The sequence below is a fragment of the Stigmatopora argus genome, chromosome 4 (genome assembly GCF_051989625.1).
Source record: "Stigmatopora argus isolate UIUO_Sarg chromosome 4, RoL_Sarg_1.0, whole genome shotgun sequence".
Lineage (NCBI taxonomy): Eukaryota > Metazoa > Chordata > Actinopteri > Syngnathiformes > Syngnathidae > Stigmatopora > Stigmatopora argus.
In genome coordinates this window covers 21,411,296-21,426,505 of record NC_135390.1, presented here as the reverse complement: position 1 = coordinate 21,426,505, position 15,210 = coordinate 21,411,296, and the positions used below count along the sequence as shown (strand labels likewise).

Here is a 15,210-nt window from a genome sequence, read left to right as displayed (position 1 = left end):
ATATCCTAGGTTCATTTTGTCATGCTCAAAAAATATCTTATATAGATCTAAGTGTTTTCATGTGTTCCCATCACATTACTCCACATCGTATACATCTGATGTAGTACTAACACTTAACAGTGGGGGCAGCGTGGAGCCACACAGCACTGAAAATATACATTGAAAAATACAAGGAAGAGTAGTTCCATTGTTTACCTTCAAAAGTTGTGGTGATTTTCCTGTAAATTCTCATCCATTGCATGTTTGATTGGTATAAAAAAAAACATAAAAAATCATTTTCCAACAACTTTTTATGTATAAAAACAATTACATTTGAAATCAGAAACAAATATATTTTAAATAAACATTTCAAAGAGGACGGACAATAAATTCAATGCACGGGTTGAAAATACACGCTATCATATATTCATTGGTTATCTATAAACTAGCTTTTTCTAATGTAGCTCATCTCTTTGAGAAAATATGCAAAATTATACAATTTCTTTCTTTTTTTTTGTCTTTTAGTGTCCTATTTTTTTCTAGGGTGAACTTTGGACCAAGAAGTGCTGGAAGAATTCCCGCGCTTTCCTCTTTTCCGCCAAGTCCTGCTTGTTCGGTGATCGCAGGATCAACGAGGCAAAAATAGTGGCTGCGGGTAACGATGCAAAATTATTCCGACTATCAAAACAACCCAGAATGTGTACATTTTGTGAAAAATGACAAATAAATTTCCTTACCTACTACGGCAACGTCTAATCGATTGCTGGCAGAATTTTTCAACAGTTCCCGCAGGAAAGCGGCTAAATAGTTGAACACATTTCGGTGGCACTGAGGTAGCGTGGAAATAACCTTGGGGGTAAAAAAAGGTTGTTTTTTTGTTTTTTTCAGGAGTGACTTAAATTATCGGGCTGAGGACGGTACCTTCTCACACTGCGTAGCGTCGGAGGAACATTCGAGGCACTGCTGGTAAAAAGCGAAGGGAATGACGGGGTCTGGAAGCGCGTCCAGGAAGAGAAGCAAGGCTTCGGCCACGGAGTGGTTGCTGCCGGCTGGACGTCATTATGTCAAGGATATAAGCTTCTAGAAATAAAAGGTTTATGGTGATCCGATTGGGCGGTTTAGGCAAAAGTTATCGGCATGTTACGTTAACATGCTAAGTTTTAGCATGTGCTATGTGTGTGTGTGTTTAGTATGTCATCGTGGAGGAAGTGGGAGAGCGGAGGATGCTGACCAGGATGATGTCCATCATGGACAGCACCTCCCACCCCCTGCATGAGTCTGTGGAGTCCCTCCAAAGCTCTTTCAGCAATAGACTGCTGCACCCTCATTGCAGGAAGGAGCGCTTCCGCAGATCCTTCCTCCCTTCAGCTGTCAGGCTCTTTAACAAAACAAATGGCTGAGTGGTAAGACCTACCGTATGCATGCATGAACATCTATGTGTATGTACACGTATGTGTGTGTGTGTATGTATGTATATATATATATATATATATATATATATATATATATATATATATCAGCAACACGCTTATTTATTTATATATTTATTCATGTATTTATTTATTAACTTACTTATTACCTATCTATTTATGTCTAAAATGCCTTTCCTATTTCTGCATCCTCACCCTCTTGCTACTATATATATATATATATATATATATATATACACATACACACACACATACGTGTACATACACATAGATGTTCATGCATGCATACGGTAGGTCTTACCACTCAGCCATTTGTTATATATATAAAATCTAGAATTTATTTTTTGCTATTTGTAATATGCCTGGTCATAGATAGAACAACAAACTCTATTGTATAAATACCTTATATATATATATATATATATATATATATATATATATATATATATATATATATATATATATATATACATATATATATATATATATATACACATACATACATACATACATACATACACACACACATAGACACAGTCTATGCATAAATGTATTTTTTTTCCTTTCCTTCTCTCTTTGGTATGAATTTGCTGGCAGGTGTAGCTTATAGTAAGAAAAAAAATAGTAATAATTTGAGACGATTTAGCAGTCGAAAAAAAAACAGCTCTCCGAGGGAAACCACGAGATCCACTGCAAAAACGAGTTCGACACCCCTGATTTAAGGATACAGAGAGAATCCGTCAAGCCAGTGTCGAGGCTATCCCGAATTTCTGCAAATTCACTCCGGAGGCCGGGTTGCTGAAATATGTCTTCCTGTAAAGACAACAAACAATAGCTTCTTTAGTCAATGCATAAGATAAGAAAAAAACGTATCGAACCGTCACGATCGCATTTTTTAACCTGTTTGCTTGCATTCCGAAACAAGTGGTCCACCATCATCCAGAGTTCTTTTGGAATGTCCAGCGGCTTTTCCGTGCTTGGCGGGCTCTCGTTCACCGATGTCGCTAACTGACGGAGAAGTTCAATTCATTCATTCATTCACCTTTCCTGCCCGTGTATCGTCGTAAGGGTTGCTGGAGCCTGAATTAAAGGCTTATGTGCGCACAAATTAATAAACTTGACATACACAAAACTGCGAAGTGACAAAGAATAAACACCATAACGCAAGACAATTTCAAAATAGATAAACAGATAAACGCTTGTTTTGACATCTATGAATGAAATAAACCACATCTTGAATAAAACATGAAAAAACTCAAGTACTTGTGGCTGCCATTGCTCGCTCATGGCGCCGCCATCTAACCTAGACTGTTACGGACACACTTCCTAGTTGTACTGGTCACATGACTTCCTTTTTGAATTTGTCTACGTGCAGGCAACACCCTTTGGATTCATTCAGTATCTCAGAAATACCATGTGCGATGATTTTACTTAAGATTTTCCATTCAAAGTAGCACCTTTGTACTCCCTATTAAATCCATGAATATGGAAAATTGTGAATCGGGGGCGGCTTATACGAGGGAAATTGTAAAATTCAACGATTTTAAGGCAATTTTAAGGGTGCAGCTTATACGAGGGAAATTGTAAAATTCAATGATTTTAAGGCAATTTTAAGGGTGCGGCTTATACGAGGGAAATTGTAAAATTCAATGATTTTAAGGCAATTTTAAGGGTATGGCTTATACGAGGGAAATTGTAAAATTCAACGAGTTTAAGGCAATTTTAAGGGTACGGCTCATACGAGGGAAATTGTAAAATTCAACGATTTTAAGGCAATTTTAAGGGTACGGCTCATACGAGGGAATTTGTAAAATTCAACGATTTTAAGGCAATTTTAAGGGTACGGCTTATACGAGGGAAATTGTAAAATTCAACGATTTTAAGGCAATTTTAAGGGTACGGCTCATACGAGGGAATTTGTAAAATCAGCGATTTTAAGGCAATTTTAAGGGTGCGGCTTATACGAGGGAAATTGTAAAATTCAACGATTTTAAGGGTATGGCTCATAAGAGGGAAATTGTAAAATTCAACGATTTTAAGGGTACGGGTCATACGAGGGAAATTGTAAAATTCAACAATTTTAAGGGTACGGCTCATACGAGGGAAATTGTCAAATTCAACGATTTTAGGGGTACGGCTTATACGAGGGAAATTGTAAAATTCAACGATTTTAAGGCAATTTTAAGGGTACGGCTTATATGCGGAGGTGGCTAATATGCGAGAAAATACGGTAAAACAGATTCCATTCAGTTCTTGTGCAAGAAAAAAAGTGAAAACACACCCACCAGTTGTTGTAGGGTCTCCCGAGGCACGTCCCGGATGGGCTCCCTCAGCCGACACAGCACGTGGACGGGGGTGGCGAAGCAACTGGGCAGGTAGCTCCCGCTCACCGAGATAAAGTAGTCCTTGCCGCGCTCCAGGTGGAGCACCAGGATGTCTTCGATTTGTTGCTTGCCGGCATTCAAGTCGGGGGCCATCAGGCGGTTGACGAAAACCTCCAGGTCGATGTCGGCGGAGGCGCCTGGTGGCGAGGGGAGATTTAGAGGAGAAATGCGCGCCTGGTTCGTGCTAAGAGAGGGGCTCACCCTGCTCCACGAAGCCTTTGTAGGGGTTGGCGGTGAGCCAGGGCTTGCAGTACGTGGCCTCGTTGGGTTTCTGGATGAACTCGAACTGGCACGGCACCTGGCCGTCATTGACCAAGGTCAGCGTTCGGGCCTGGTGCTCCATGTATTTCACGTTTTCAAAGTGGAACTGATAGACAAAGAGAGCATGCATGTCACCATAATGCGCCTTGATCTATTTTGACATTGACAGTGATAGATGACATAACTGTCAACCTCGGCCAAATGATTGCAAGTCCCCGTATTAAGAGACAAAAAACGTACAAATTCAACGCAGTACATATTTACTCACATAGGGTGCACTTAAAAGTCAAAAGTTTTCCCTAAAGTGGACCAGGCGCCCAATTAGTTGGTGCGCCTTTTGTATGCACTAAATTCAAGATTCTGTAGATATTGCTGTATGACGCTGCTAGCTTGACTGTCTGGGTACATTGCTTGCTGACGCGCTATGTTTATATAGTCAAAAGGCGGACCTTTAAAAGGGAAATGTGGGTGCGCATATCATGCTTAAAACATAACAATATTAGCAGTCGATGATGACGTTTTCATCTGATAGCAGTGACCGAGACGATCCGGATTAGAGCCGAAATGGGTAAAATGAGATCAGTTTTGCAAAAAACGTTAAAAAAAATCTCGCACAAAAGTTGATAGATGGCATACACAATTTGAAATGATCAAAAAACGTATAAAAATTAGGAAAAAATAACCATACCTCTCGTTTTGACAAGGTTACAGATGGAATGCACTCATTTTCCATTTTGTCCAAATTGCGCACGATCTCTTCAAAAGTCTTCTTGTAGGACTCCGCGTTGACTCTCTTGATCTGCATATTGCACAATAGAATGATCTTGAATGCAATTTAATATGCGAATAATTCATATATTGTTCAGAACACAAGGGAAGGGAAGACAAAAGCAAACAACCCTCGATAGGTTGCATCTGAAAGTCAGGGTGGAGGCGGGGCAAATAGAGCCAACCCGGGAGAAGAAAAGTATCAAAATTTAAAACAAAATTAGAATTAAGTTTAATGTAAGGTTAGAGTAAACTTATTTTAGAGTGTCTGCATCATAATCCAAGTTAATTTCAATGTGTTTATGTTATGTTACGAGTGCGTTGCCATGCAAAAATTACCCCAATGTTGAGCAGCGAACTGACGGGTTTGTGGTCGCTGGTCTTGAGCGCCATGTGACTCTGGTAATGCCGCTGATCGATATGCTTTCCTCGCCACAGGATACGGTCACACCAGGCGGGCACACGGCATTTTTCACTTTAAAAAAAAAGACACCCCACATATTTGTAACTTTGGATTCTTTAGATCGCGCTGCGTGACAACTCGCTTAGCATTACCTCGTGTCCCACGTGTCGGAGCCGGTGTCGTATTTGTAGGTGGGCTGAAAGTCGATCTCCCCCTCCACAAAACCCACGAACACGGCCTCTTCGTCGATTTGCCTTTTGAGCTGCGGACACGCGGGATCGGTCAACGCCCGTCGAAGGAACGGCGATCCCATTCCGGGAACCGCATCACCTGATCGTACGCGTGCAGCCTCTCAAAATCCTTCTTGGCGATGAGCTCCTTCACGTTTTCCACCTCCAGCTCGCTAATTCTGTAGTTGAGGTCTCCGATCCATAAGATCACGCTAAAACCGAGAGAGAGAGAAAAAAAAACATGATGAGTCGGTGCGTTTTAGCACGTACGCTAGCGCGGTTTCATACTCGTGCTTCATGATGGTCAACGGCGGCTGGGTGAGGTCCGTCTGGTGGAACTGGAGGCGACTACAAATATCTCGGTAGTCCTGATTGCGGCGTTCGTACTCTTCCACGTGCGCTGCCAGGTGACAGTTGACCACGCAGATGTCAGAGTGGTGGAAGCGAAAGCGGACGCCCACCGCGCCTTTGTTTCCCTGCCGGACCGCAGTCAGCCGTCACCGCGTTTCCAACGACGAAGGGTCAGGCGACGGGAAAAGCGCGGTCTTACCATCCTTCCCATGATGCCGGTTCCCACCGACTCCATCTCCACGTCTGAAATGAACTCGGCGTGCTCCTTCTTCACGTAGAAGAGGAGCATGATTCCCACCAGCCGCACTAACTTGACCTGGGGACGTGAAGGAAAATTAATTTGTGACGTTTTCGTGACGTAAATGGCAGATTTCTGAAAGCGGCGGACGATGGAGAAAATAGCGTTGAAACAGAAAAATTACCCAAATTATACAAAGCTGCTATTATTTGAAATTTATTATTATTATTTTTTTTTTAAACATTCGTTCTTGTTTTTTACAGTGTACATTTTTTCCCCAAAATTATCTACTTGTAGACATGGACAGGGTGGCTAGCCAATCGCAAGGCACAAGGAGACAAAACCATTCACGCTAACATAATTCAGACTGTTAGCTAGCTATCTTAGCATGCATTTTTTTGGGGATGTGGGAGATAACCTGAAACTCAGTGACTCATGTGTTGTACAATATTCCCCCATTTTCACGGTTTTTCCTTTTTCCGTTTTTTTGTGCATTTTAATTTTTTTGCCATACATGGCATAAACCGGGGGAATACTATAAAAAAGATTCCTGCAGTATTCCCCCATTTTTCGGTGTGCGCTGCCAAAAAATGTGGAAAATGAAAAACAGGGGAATACTGTGAAAAATATTTCCGGGGTATTCCTGTTTTTCGCTGTTAAACCGCGAAAAATGAAAAACAGCAAAAAATTGGGGAATAATGCGGAAATATTTTAGACAGTATTCCTCTGTTTTTCATTTTTCGTGGTTTTTGTGTTTATGCAGTAGACGCCGGAAAATGGGGGCTTACTACAGAAATATTCTTCCCGGTATTACCCCGTTTTTCGACATTTTTGCATTACACGGCGAACAATGGGGAATACTACAGAAATATTTTCCCCGTATTCCACCGTTTTTCGCAGTTGTGCTGCAAAAAACGCGAAAATTAAAAATAGTGAAAAATGGGGGAATAGTGTGGAAATATTTTTTACAGTATTCCCCGTTTTTCATTTTTCACGGTTTTTGCAGCACGACGAAAAATGGGGGAATACTGCAGAAATATTTTCCTAGTATTCCACCGTTTTTCGCTGTTGTATCGCAAAAACGGCAAAAGATGAAAAACAGCGAAACACGGGGGAATATTGCAGTTCACCTATCAAGAACATTTTTAAAAAATAATAATAATTCACTGGTCAGTTTTACTTAGCGGTAGCCACAGGCTGCTCCAATATGCTATGAACGTGTTTGTAGAACAAAACAAAAAGACCACTTCAAGAAAGCAAGAAAACTTATTTTCACAAGAAAACCTTGCATAAGTGACAGGCATGGGGAAGGGGAAACCACTAAACAAGAGCCCACAGGTTCAGAAAAAGAGGAAGGAGATTTAAAAGAAAGACGACATACAAGTCAGAGATAACGGTTCAAAAAAAAAAAGTCCCCTTTCTTACTAAAGCATACTTGGCGTCAGGATGCAAGGCGTCAGACACGGCTTTGGTCCACTCCATCTCTTTGGGAGTGTCATTGAAGAAGAAAGCTTCCTTGCTCAGGTCCAACTCCTGAAAACTAGCCAGCAAAAATGGACAATTGAGCAGAATTCTTTGCACAAACAAACACACGCTGACAAGTGTTACGGCGTCTGGTACGGACCCCACGCAGTACATATCAGGAGGGTCCTGCGTGCAGCTCAGCCATGGACGGAGGCTCTCTTTGGGGGTTTGCCCGTTCACATTGTAAGTGCCAAGGAAAAAACTGCATAACAAGAGGGAGAGGATTTTTTTTAGAACGTTTCATTCTTATGTTTTAAGGCTTAAGACATCATGGTTGGCGAGTGGGCCTGATTGTTAGAGATTTTGAGCCGGAAAAGCGAGCAAGCTAGCAGAAGAAAGCATACACCATCGTTTCATTTTACCCACCGGACCTCATTTCCTGTTTTTGAACACAATATACTGCAATTTCACCGCAAAGGCACCACACAACAGAAAAGCTAATCCACAAGGTTTATTTATATTGACTACTTATCTATGTTGACTACTATTTATCTATTTTGACTACTACTTATTGTTGGCTTGTAGTTATTATGTTGACTACTATTTATCTATTTTGACTACTACTTATTGTTAACTAATATTTATTATGCTGACAACTACTTATTAATTGTGTTGACTACTACTTATTGTTGGCTAATACTTATGTTGACTACTACTTATGTTGACTACTACTTATGTTGACTACTACTTATGTTGACTACTACTTATGTTGACTACTACTTATGTTGACTACTACTTATGTTGACTACTACTTATGTTGACTACTACTTATGTTGACTAATACTTATGTTGACTAATACTTATGTTGACTACTATTTTTTTGTTGACTAATACTTATGTTGACTACTATTTTTTTGTTGACTAATACTTATGTTGACTACTATTTTTTGTTGACTAATACTTATGTTGACTACTATTTTTTGTTGACTAATACTTATGTTGACTACTATTTTTTGTTGACTATTTTTTGTTGACTACTACTTATTTATTGTGTTGACTACTTATCCATTTTGAGTACTACTTATTGTTGGCTAATACTTATTATGTTGACTACTACTTATTGTTGACTAATACTTATGTTGACTACTACTGATTTATTATGCTGACAACTACTTATTTATTATGTTGAATACTACTTGTTTATTGTGTTGACTTATACATATTTAATATGTTGACTTATACTTAAAAAGTAATATAAAAATGACAAAATGTGGAGCTTTGTAATTAATAAAGAGAGCATATCGCCATTAAAGACTAGATAATGTACTTCAAAAGCTTCAAAGTATCAACTAAACGAGAATTGTTCATTCGAGAAGAAGAAAAAATATTTTGGACAGGAAAAACGACCCGAGGCGCCGGCTGCATTTTAATATTACAAAGAACTCATTACAACAAGTCCAAACTCACCAGAGAAGACTCGCCTTTCTACACAAGACGAAACTAACAGTTCAGGCTTGGCTCTATGCTAATGCTAATGATGTCAAATGTGGTGGACTGGGTTGACTGAAGGATGTCATCCTACCTGAAATGTTCACGGTAAATGTACAGGTCCTCATTCTTCAGCAACTCGCACTTGATGAGGTTGTCTCGCAGTCCAAACTGCGGCATGGTTAAAATGTGGGACTTATTGGACGGCGTGTGGCTGGAAGAGCGAACCAGGTCATCCCTATCGCCCCGTCCGGAGGTGCTCTGACTGGGGCGCCGGAGAAAAAAACAGGGAGCAATTATGTCAACTGCCGCCGGCTCAAACCGTGTCGTTAAATCAACATTAAAAAATAATAAGATTAAGAGATACAGTGGCGCCTCTACTTACAAATTCCTCCAAATACCAACTTTTTCAGATTACAAAACATGATATGACCGTTCCTACATACAAAAACAAGATCCAGGTGACAAAATCCCCCTAAAGGGAAATTCGTTTCCTGTATCCGTTATTTTATTTTGAAATTGTCACTCTTTTTTAGAACTCCTTTGCATTTGCGTGTAAAACGTTGATTTTGTAAGAGGCTTATTTACATGTGTTAAGTGCTTTTACCTTTCTGTGCTAATATTGTGCTTGGTGTTGTTGTCTTTTCGATGTTCCAAGCTTTTCTTTGTCTTGTCTGTCAATTTCTCTGTTGGCAAAAAAATAAAATACTAAATTGAATACCAAGTAGAAATATTGACTAATAAAATGGCACCTAAACATTGGAAAATGTACTGCAAGTAGTACCAGTGCAATTAGTTATATTGCTCTATATTAACTAATTATTTGTATTCTTTAACTTTTTTTAAATGTAAATATTAAGACAATTCGGCATTGTGTTGATTGACTGTGTTTGTTCACCTGCTCACCTTAAAATAAATACAGTTTGATTTTGTACTTTGGACTTAATTTTATGTACACAAACTTTAAGACGCTCTGATTTAAGACAGTCATTTTTTATCTGCACCTTCAGATAAAATACTCTTCTTTAAACACCCTAATCTCAAACAAATGAGTCATTCATAGTCTTAATAAATAAAAATACAGCTATACTACTAACTTTAAGCCATAAATCCGCAGAAGAATTAGCATTTGTCCTAATCCGCTTCAAAGTATAAGCGCATCAGAAAACACGAGAACGCATTTATTAGCCAGTTAATTCTCGAAATTCAATGTATTAACGGCTAAAACAGCAAAAGCACTTTTTATTAAAAAGACGAAAGCTTTAAAACATGAATTATTTCCCATTGAAAGGCGTTATTACAACACTGTAACCACAACAACACAAACGCTAGCATCACCAACCGCTCAAGCGACAGAGTAAATAACAAAATACGTCCCTGGGGTTGAGTTTAATGGTCGAAAATGAGATATTTGACGGGAATAAGCATGGTTTTTGAGTGGTTTTGCTCTCCGAGATTTGTCCAGTTCGTCGACGGGGACTTAGCCGAAGCTAGGCCGCTAACTCCGGCTAATGTCGACCGAATCACGAGCGGAGCACATTGGGGGAAATTCACGGAAAATACACATTAAAAATAAATTAAAAAGCTATGTATTTGTCATACCAGAATCTCTCATGACCATTGATATGTTCCGCCCGGTTCCCTCGCCTTCTGTGGAGGAAAAGGCGAGTCCGAAGACCCGAAATGACCGACTCGGTTACCGTGGGAGGAGTTTCAATTCGTGACAATCTGAGATACGAACGTAAACACTAAATCCTTTTGGATATACATTCATAATAACAAGCTTTTTGGGGGGGACTTTTCTGACTCATTTCACTTTTCACAAACCCAAAACATGATGTTATATCATTTTGGACCGAAAGAGCCATAAAAAAATCATATTTTTCAATGTAATTCCTTCAAAGCCATACACAAAATTCAAAAGTAAAAATAAATGCGTGTATTTTGTTCGTTTTCTGACTCTCATCCTTTTCACAAACCCTAAAAATGATGTTATATCGAAAACTAAATGACTATTTCGGTTCCATGATGAGGCCAGGGGTTTTCAAAGTGTGGTTTGAGGACCACCAGGCGTTCTCTAAAACAGGGGTCGGGAACTTTTTGGACCGAAACAGCCATTAAAAAAAACCATATCCAGTCCATTGATCTAGTGTGCAATATCTTTCATTCATTCATCCATTTTCTGAACCACTTTATCCTCACTAGGGTCGCGGGGGGTGCTGGAGCCTATCCCAGCTGACTTCGGACAACCTGAATTGGTGGCCAGCCAATCGCAGGGCACAAGGAGACAAACAACCAATCATAGTTAGGGCCAATTTAGAGTGTCCAATCAACCTACCATGCATGTTTTTGGTATGTGGGAGGAAACCGGAGTACCCGGAGAAAACCCACGCAGGCCACGGGCAGACCATGCAAACTCCACACAGGTGAACCGACCTGGATTTGAACCCAGATCCCCCACTGCGACGCCGACGCGCTAACCACCCAAGCCACCGGGCCGCCTTGGATATTTTTTATTCCATTTAATATCAAAATTGATCCTATTTAATCCAACCACGACGACGTATAATCCGAGATTTTTTTTTCTTCCCTGCCCCCAATTCCTTGAGTTTCTTAAACATCCTGAACATGCAAATTTCCCCACCTTGGAAAACAAACACAAACACATCGCGTGGTGCGTTCAGGTTAAATACCCTCATTAAAATTAGAGATAGTGGCTGGAACAAACCTGTTTTTTGTTGCTTGTTGAGTTTATTCAACGTTGCGCCGAGGGGTGCGAGGGCTTGTTTGACGAGTCCCTGTCCTTTGGTGGCGGATCGGTATTTGCCAATCCACTCAAACTTGGCTTCTTGCGTGGGAAATTTGCAAACATCTATAAAAACAAAGTAAAAAAAAATATAAATGAAAATACATTCATTATAATTAAAAAACGCTGGGAAAGTGGCTCACCTTCAGGGTTCTTTCTGAATTTGCTTTTACCGATAACGGGGGTGATCTTGCGTAAACCCTCCATATTTAGGAGTCTGGGAAATGATCCCCTTCAAGCGTTCCCCAAAATAAACGTCCTCATCCACGCGGATGTCCCTGAGAGGATTCTACGGGTGAATAGCGCAAAAACGAGGCGTCCCGGGCAACTTCATGGCTTATCCCATCGCACCGAGAGGAATTTTGTGGAATCCGAATGTTAATATTCGGTTGTCTTCGAGGACAGGAGACACGTCCCGGAAAGAGAGAAAGCCAAGTGCTGAAACAGCTCGTAAACTCCGCCTCTTTCGGAGTTTTTTTTTTTCTTCCCGTCACGCCCAGGTTTCGCTTTGGAATGAGTCGGGTAAAATGCCAGACCGGAACTAAGACGAGAAATAAGATTATTTCCTCCAGTTGTCCATTTAAAGAGACGGAAGTTGGCCTGGATGAACAGGTTTTTTTTCTTTTCCAAAACAATAAAAACAAAAAAACAACTCACCCCGTGTTTTTTGTCGCAATACTGATAGTAAAACCATACCTTGACCAATAAATGACAGTAATCCCTCAATTATCTGGACTTCACTTATTATGAATTCACTACTTTGAATTTTTTTCTGTTATTAATTATTTTTTGTATTTTTTTAAACTTCATAAAAATGTGAAAATCTACGCCGAAACTGTAAAAAAATCAACAAATATTTTGTATTTATTTATTTATTTTAATAGGGGTGACCCTACTTTGCGATTTTTCGATTATCGCAGCCATGTCTGGTCTACATTAACCGCAATATTCAAGGGACTACTGTATTTCCATTCATTTTCTGGACCACGTATCCTCATAAGGGTCGCGGGGGGTGCTGGAGCATATCTCGGCTAACTACACCATGAATAGGCGGCTAGTCAATCGCAGAGTACCAGAAAACAAACAGCCAATCACTTGTAGCTAGGGTCTATTTAGTAGACTGTTAGCAAGCTAGCCTAGCATGGATGTTTTTGGGATGTGGGAGGAAACTGGAGTACACCCTGAATTGTTGGCCATCCAATCGCAGGGCACAAGGAGACAAACAATCAATAGCTTATAGCTAGGGACAATTTAGCATACTGTTAGCCTAGCATGCATGTTTATGGGATGTGGGAGAAAAACGTACCGCTCCAGGCCCTGATGACCTCACCGAGAAAGAGTCGCGAGTGGGACCCGAAAGGCAGCGTGAGTTCGAGACTCTCGTCGTCATAGCTCACTCGCACTCGGGTGTCGGCACCTTTAAAAACATTTTTTTTTTAAAGTGTGATATTTAAAATAGCCATACAGCAGCATTATGCTACAATTTACACCCAAAAAAACTCACCGACAAGCACCAGCTCCTCTGGGGAGGAAACTAGAATATAAAAATATGCATTTTTCACTTAATATCGCCATTACCAAAAGAGTGAAAGGATATTTATAGCAAATGCGCTTACTCTCAACAACAGCAAAGTCAAGGTCAATCGGCACAATGTCTTCCAGAGACACGTCGTCCGCGGTTATGGCCATCCTCCGATGGGTGTAAATGAAAATTCTGAATAAAAGGCAAATAAAGGTCCAAAAGGAAATCCAAAGACTGGCGCGGTATGAAAACTCACGCGTGCTCTTTGGCCGATTGCACCAATCCCAGGAGCCGGCTTTCGGTTTTGGCATCCAGAAGGACATTGCATTGCACGGCATGTTTGACGACTCAGTTCAGGAAAATGAAAGCATAAAATGAGCCATAAACACAAATGAAATCGGTCTGATTTAAAGCGATATTGACAAAAAAAATGGACAAGATTAAATGGTGAGATACATACGTTTAATTCCAGGGATGATAATTGTCAAGTTAATTATTTGTGATCTTTAAAATGCATTTGTTCGTTTTCCGAGCCGCGTATCCTCACAAGGGTTGGGGGGGTGCTGGAGCATAACCAAGCCAACAACGGCCATTAGGCAGTGTACGCCTTGAATCTATAATTGATTGATTTATGTGATTCTGATAAATATTAAAACAGGATTTTTACATTAACATAAACTTTTGTTGTAATTATTAATAATAATAATGATTAATTATTACTATTATTAATTATTACCGTCATTAATTATTATTAATTATTACTATTATTTATTATTATTACGCATTATTAATTATTATTAATTATTAGCATTATTAATTATTACCATTATTAATAATTATTACCATTATTAATAATTATTACTATTATTAATAATTATTAATTATTACAATTATTAATTACGATTATTATTTATTATTATTATTTGTTTAGTATTTTTTAATAATTCTATATGGAGATATAGCATTTTTTGGTTATCAATTTAATTTTATTATCGTAAATTGACATGAATACCCCCCTTGAAAATTATAACCGTCCAAATTTTAGCTTGAAAAATGTCACCAACTGCTTTATTGAAAATAAGAACCACGACTTTTTATTTACTTATTTAAAAAAACGACCTAAAAATTCATTTGACATCGAACGTTGAAACATTCAGGGAAGCAACAGCGCCACTGAGTGGCTCAACTGCGAACTACTGAACTTGGCTTCCAATTTCGTCGCCGCCTAAAAATGCAAACGTGTCTTGAAATCGAGAAATTCTCGTTGAAAAGTTCTCAATCGATCCGCTCCACGGGAACCAAAACTGGGACGAAGAAGAAGATAATAAACCCCAAAAAGGATACTATGATGCAGTTTTCGTCCGCTTGAAGAGTGTCTTGAACGGCGATAGACTGATCCATAACAGTCGTGCTGGGTCTTGGCTCCACTTGCAACAAGTCCACGCGTGGGTGGTCGTCATGAATGTGCGACAAAACGGCGTACGGAAGGCGACTTTTGACTTTTCTTCTTGTTTCCAAAGCGAGTTTTTCTCCAGGAATTCGTACGACTGCCACGCACTGATTCTTGCACCCCCGGAGGACGTCACAACCGGGCTGTCAAAAAAAACACCCGCACACACACACACACAGACACTACATGGAACGCGTGGAACGGTGTGACGTCATTTAGATGAACGGTTCCATTTGTGTTTTTATTTGTCCCATTTTTGTAAATGCAACACTGAAAAGCCTCGTTGTGCATGATTTTTCCTTCTTTTTGTAGTTGGACGTGAACGCAACACACTCCATATTGACGAGTTTAATTCTATTGTTGTTATTTGTGTTAGCACGTTAGTGGTTAGCCGTTTTACCAAATTAGAATACGTACATTTGAAATATTACAGGAA

General features: G+C 39.7%; 1 protein-coding gene across 3 annotated transcripts; it reads right to left on the bottom strand.

Moving 5' to 3' along the window:
• Nucleotides 1-272: 272 nt before the first annotated feature.
• On the bottom strand, nt 273-14,940 carry inpp5b (inositol polyphosphate-5-phosphatase B). Of its 3 annotated transcripts, XM_077599170.1 has the most exons (23): nt 14,669-14,940; nt 13,581-13,660; nt 13,419-13,516; nt 13,307-13,336; nt 13,109-13,219; nt 11,725-11,868; nt 9,604-9,682; nt 9,091-9,261; nt 7,669-7,770; nt 7,470-7,584; nt 6,006-6,122; nt 5,744-5,931; nt 5,556-5,667; nt 5,378-5,487; nt 5,162-5,297; nt 4,743-4,853; nt 3,995-4,160; nt 3,695-3,930; nt 2,310-2,417; nt 2,138-2,222; nt 901-1,028; nt 717-828; nt 273-628 (listed from the first exon to the last, which is right to left on the bottom strand). In XM_077599170.1, exons 1-23 carry the CDS (start codon nt 14,723-14,725, stop codon nt 519-521), a joined length of 2,706 nt encoding a protein of 901 aa, XP_077455296.1. In that variant the 5' UTR covers nt 14,726-14,940; the 3' UTR covers nt 273-518. The 3 variants fall into 3 exon arrangements, with proteins under 3 accessions (XP_077455296.1, XP_077455297.1, XP_077455298.1); XM_077599171.1 differs by lacking the exons at nt 13,109-13,219; nt 13,307-13,336; nt 13,419-13,516; nt 13,581-13,660; nt 14,669-14,940 and adding an exon at nt 11,946-12,491; XM_077599172.1 differs by lacking the exons at nt 11,725-11,868; nt 13,109-13,219; nt 13,307-13,336; ... (1 more) ...; nt 13,581-13,660; nt 14,669-14,940 and adding an exon at nt 10,599-10,712.
• Between the last annotated feature and the right edge of the window lie 270 nt (nt 14,941-15,210).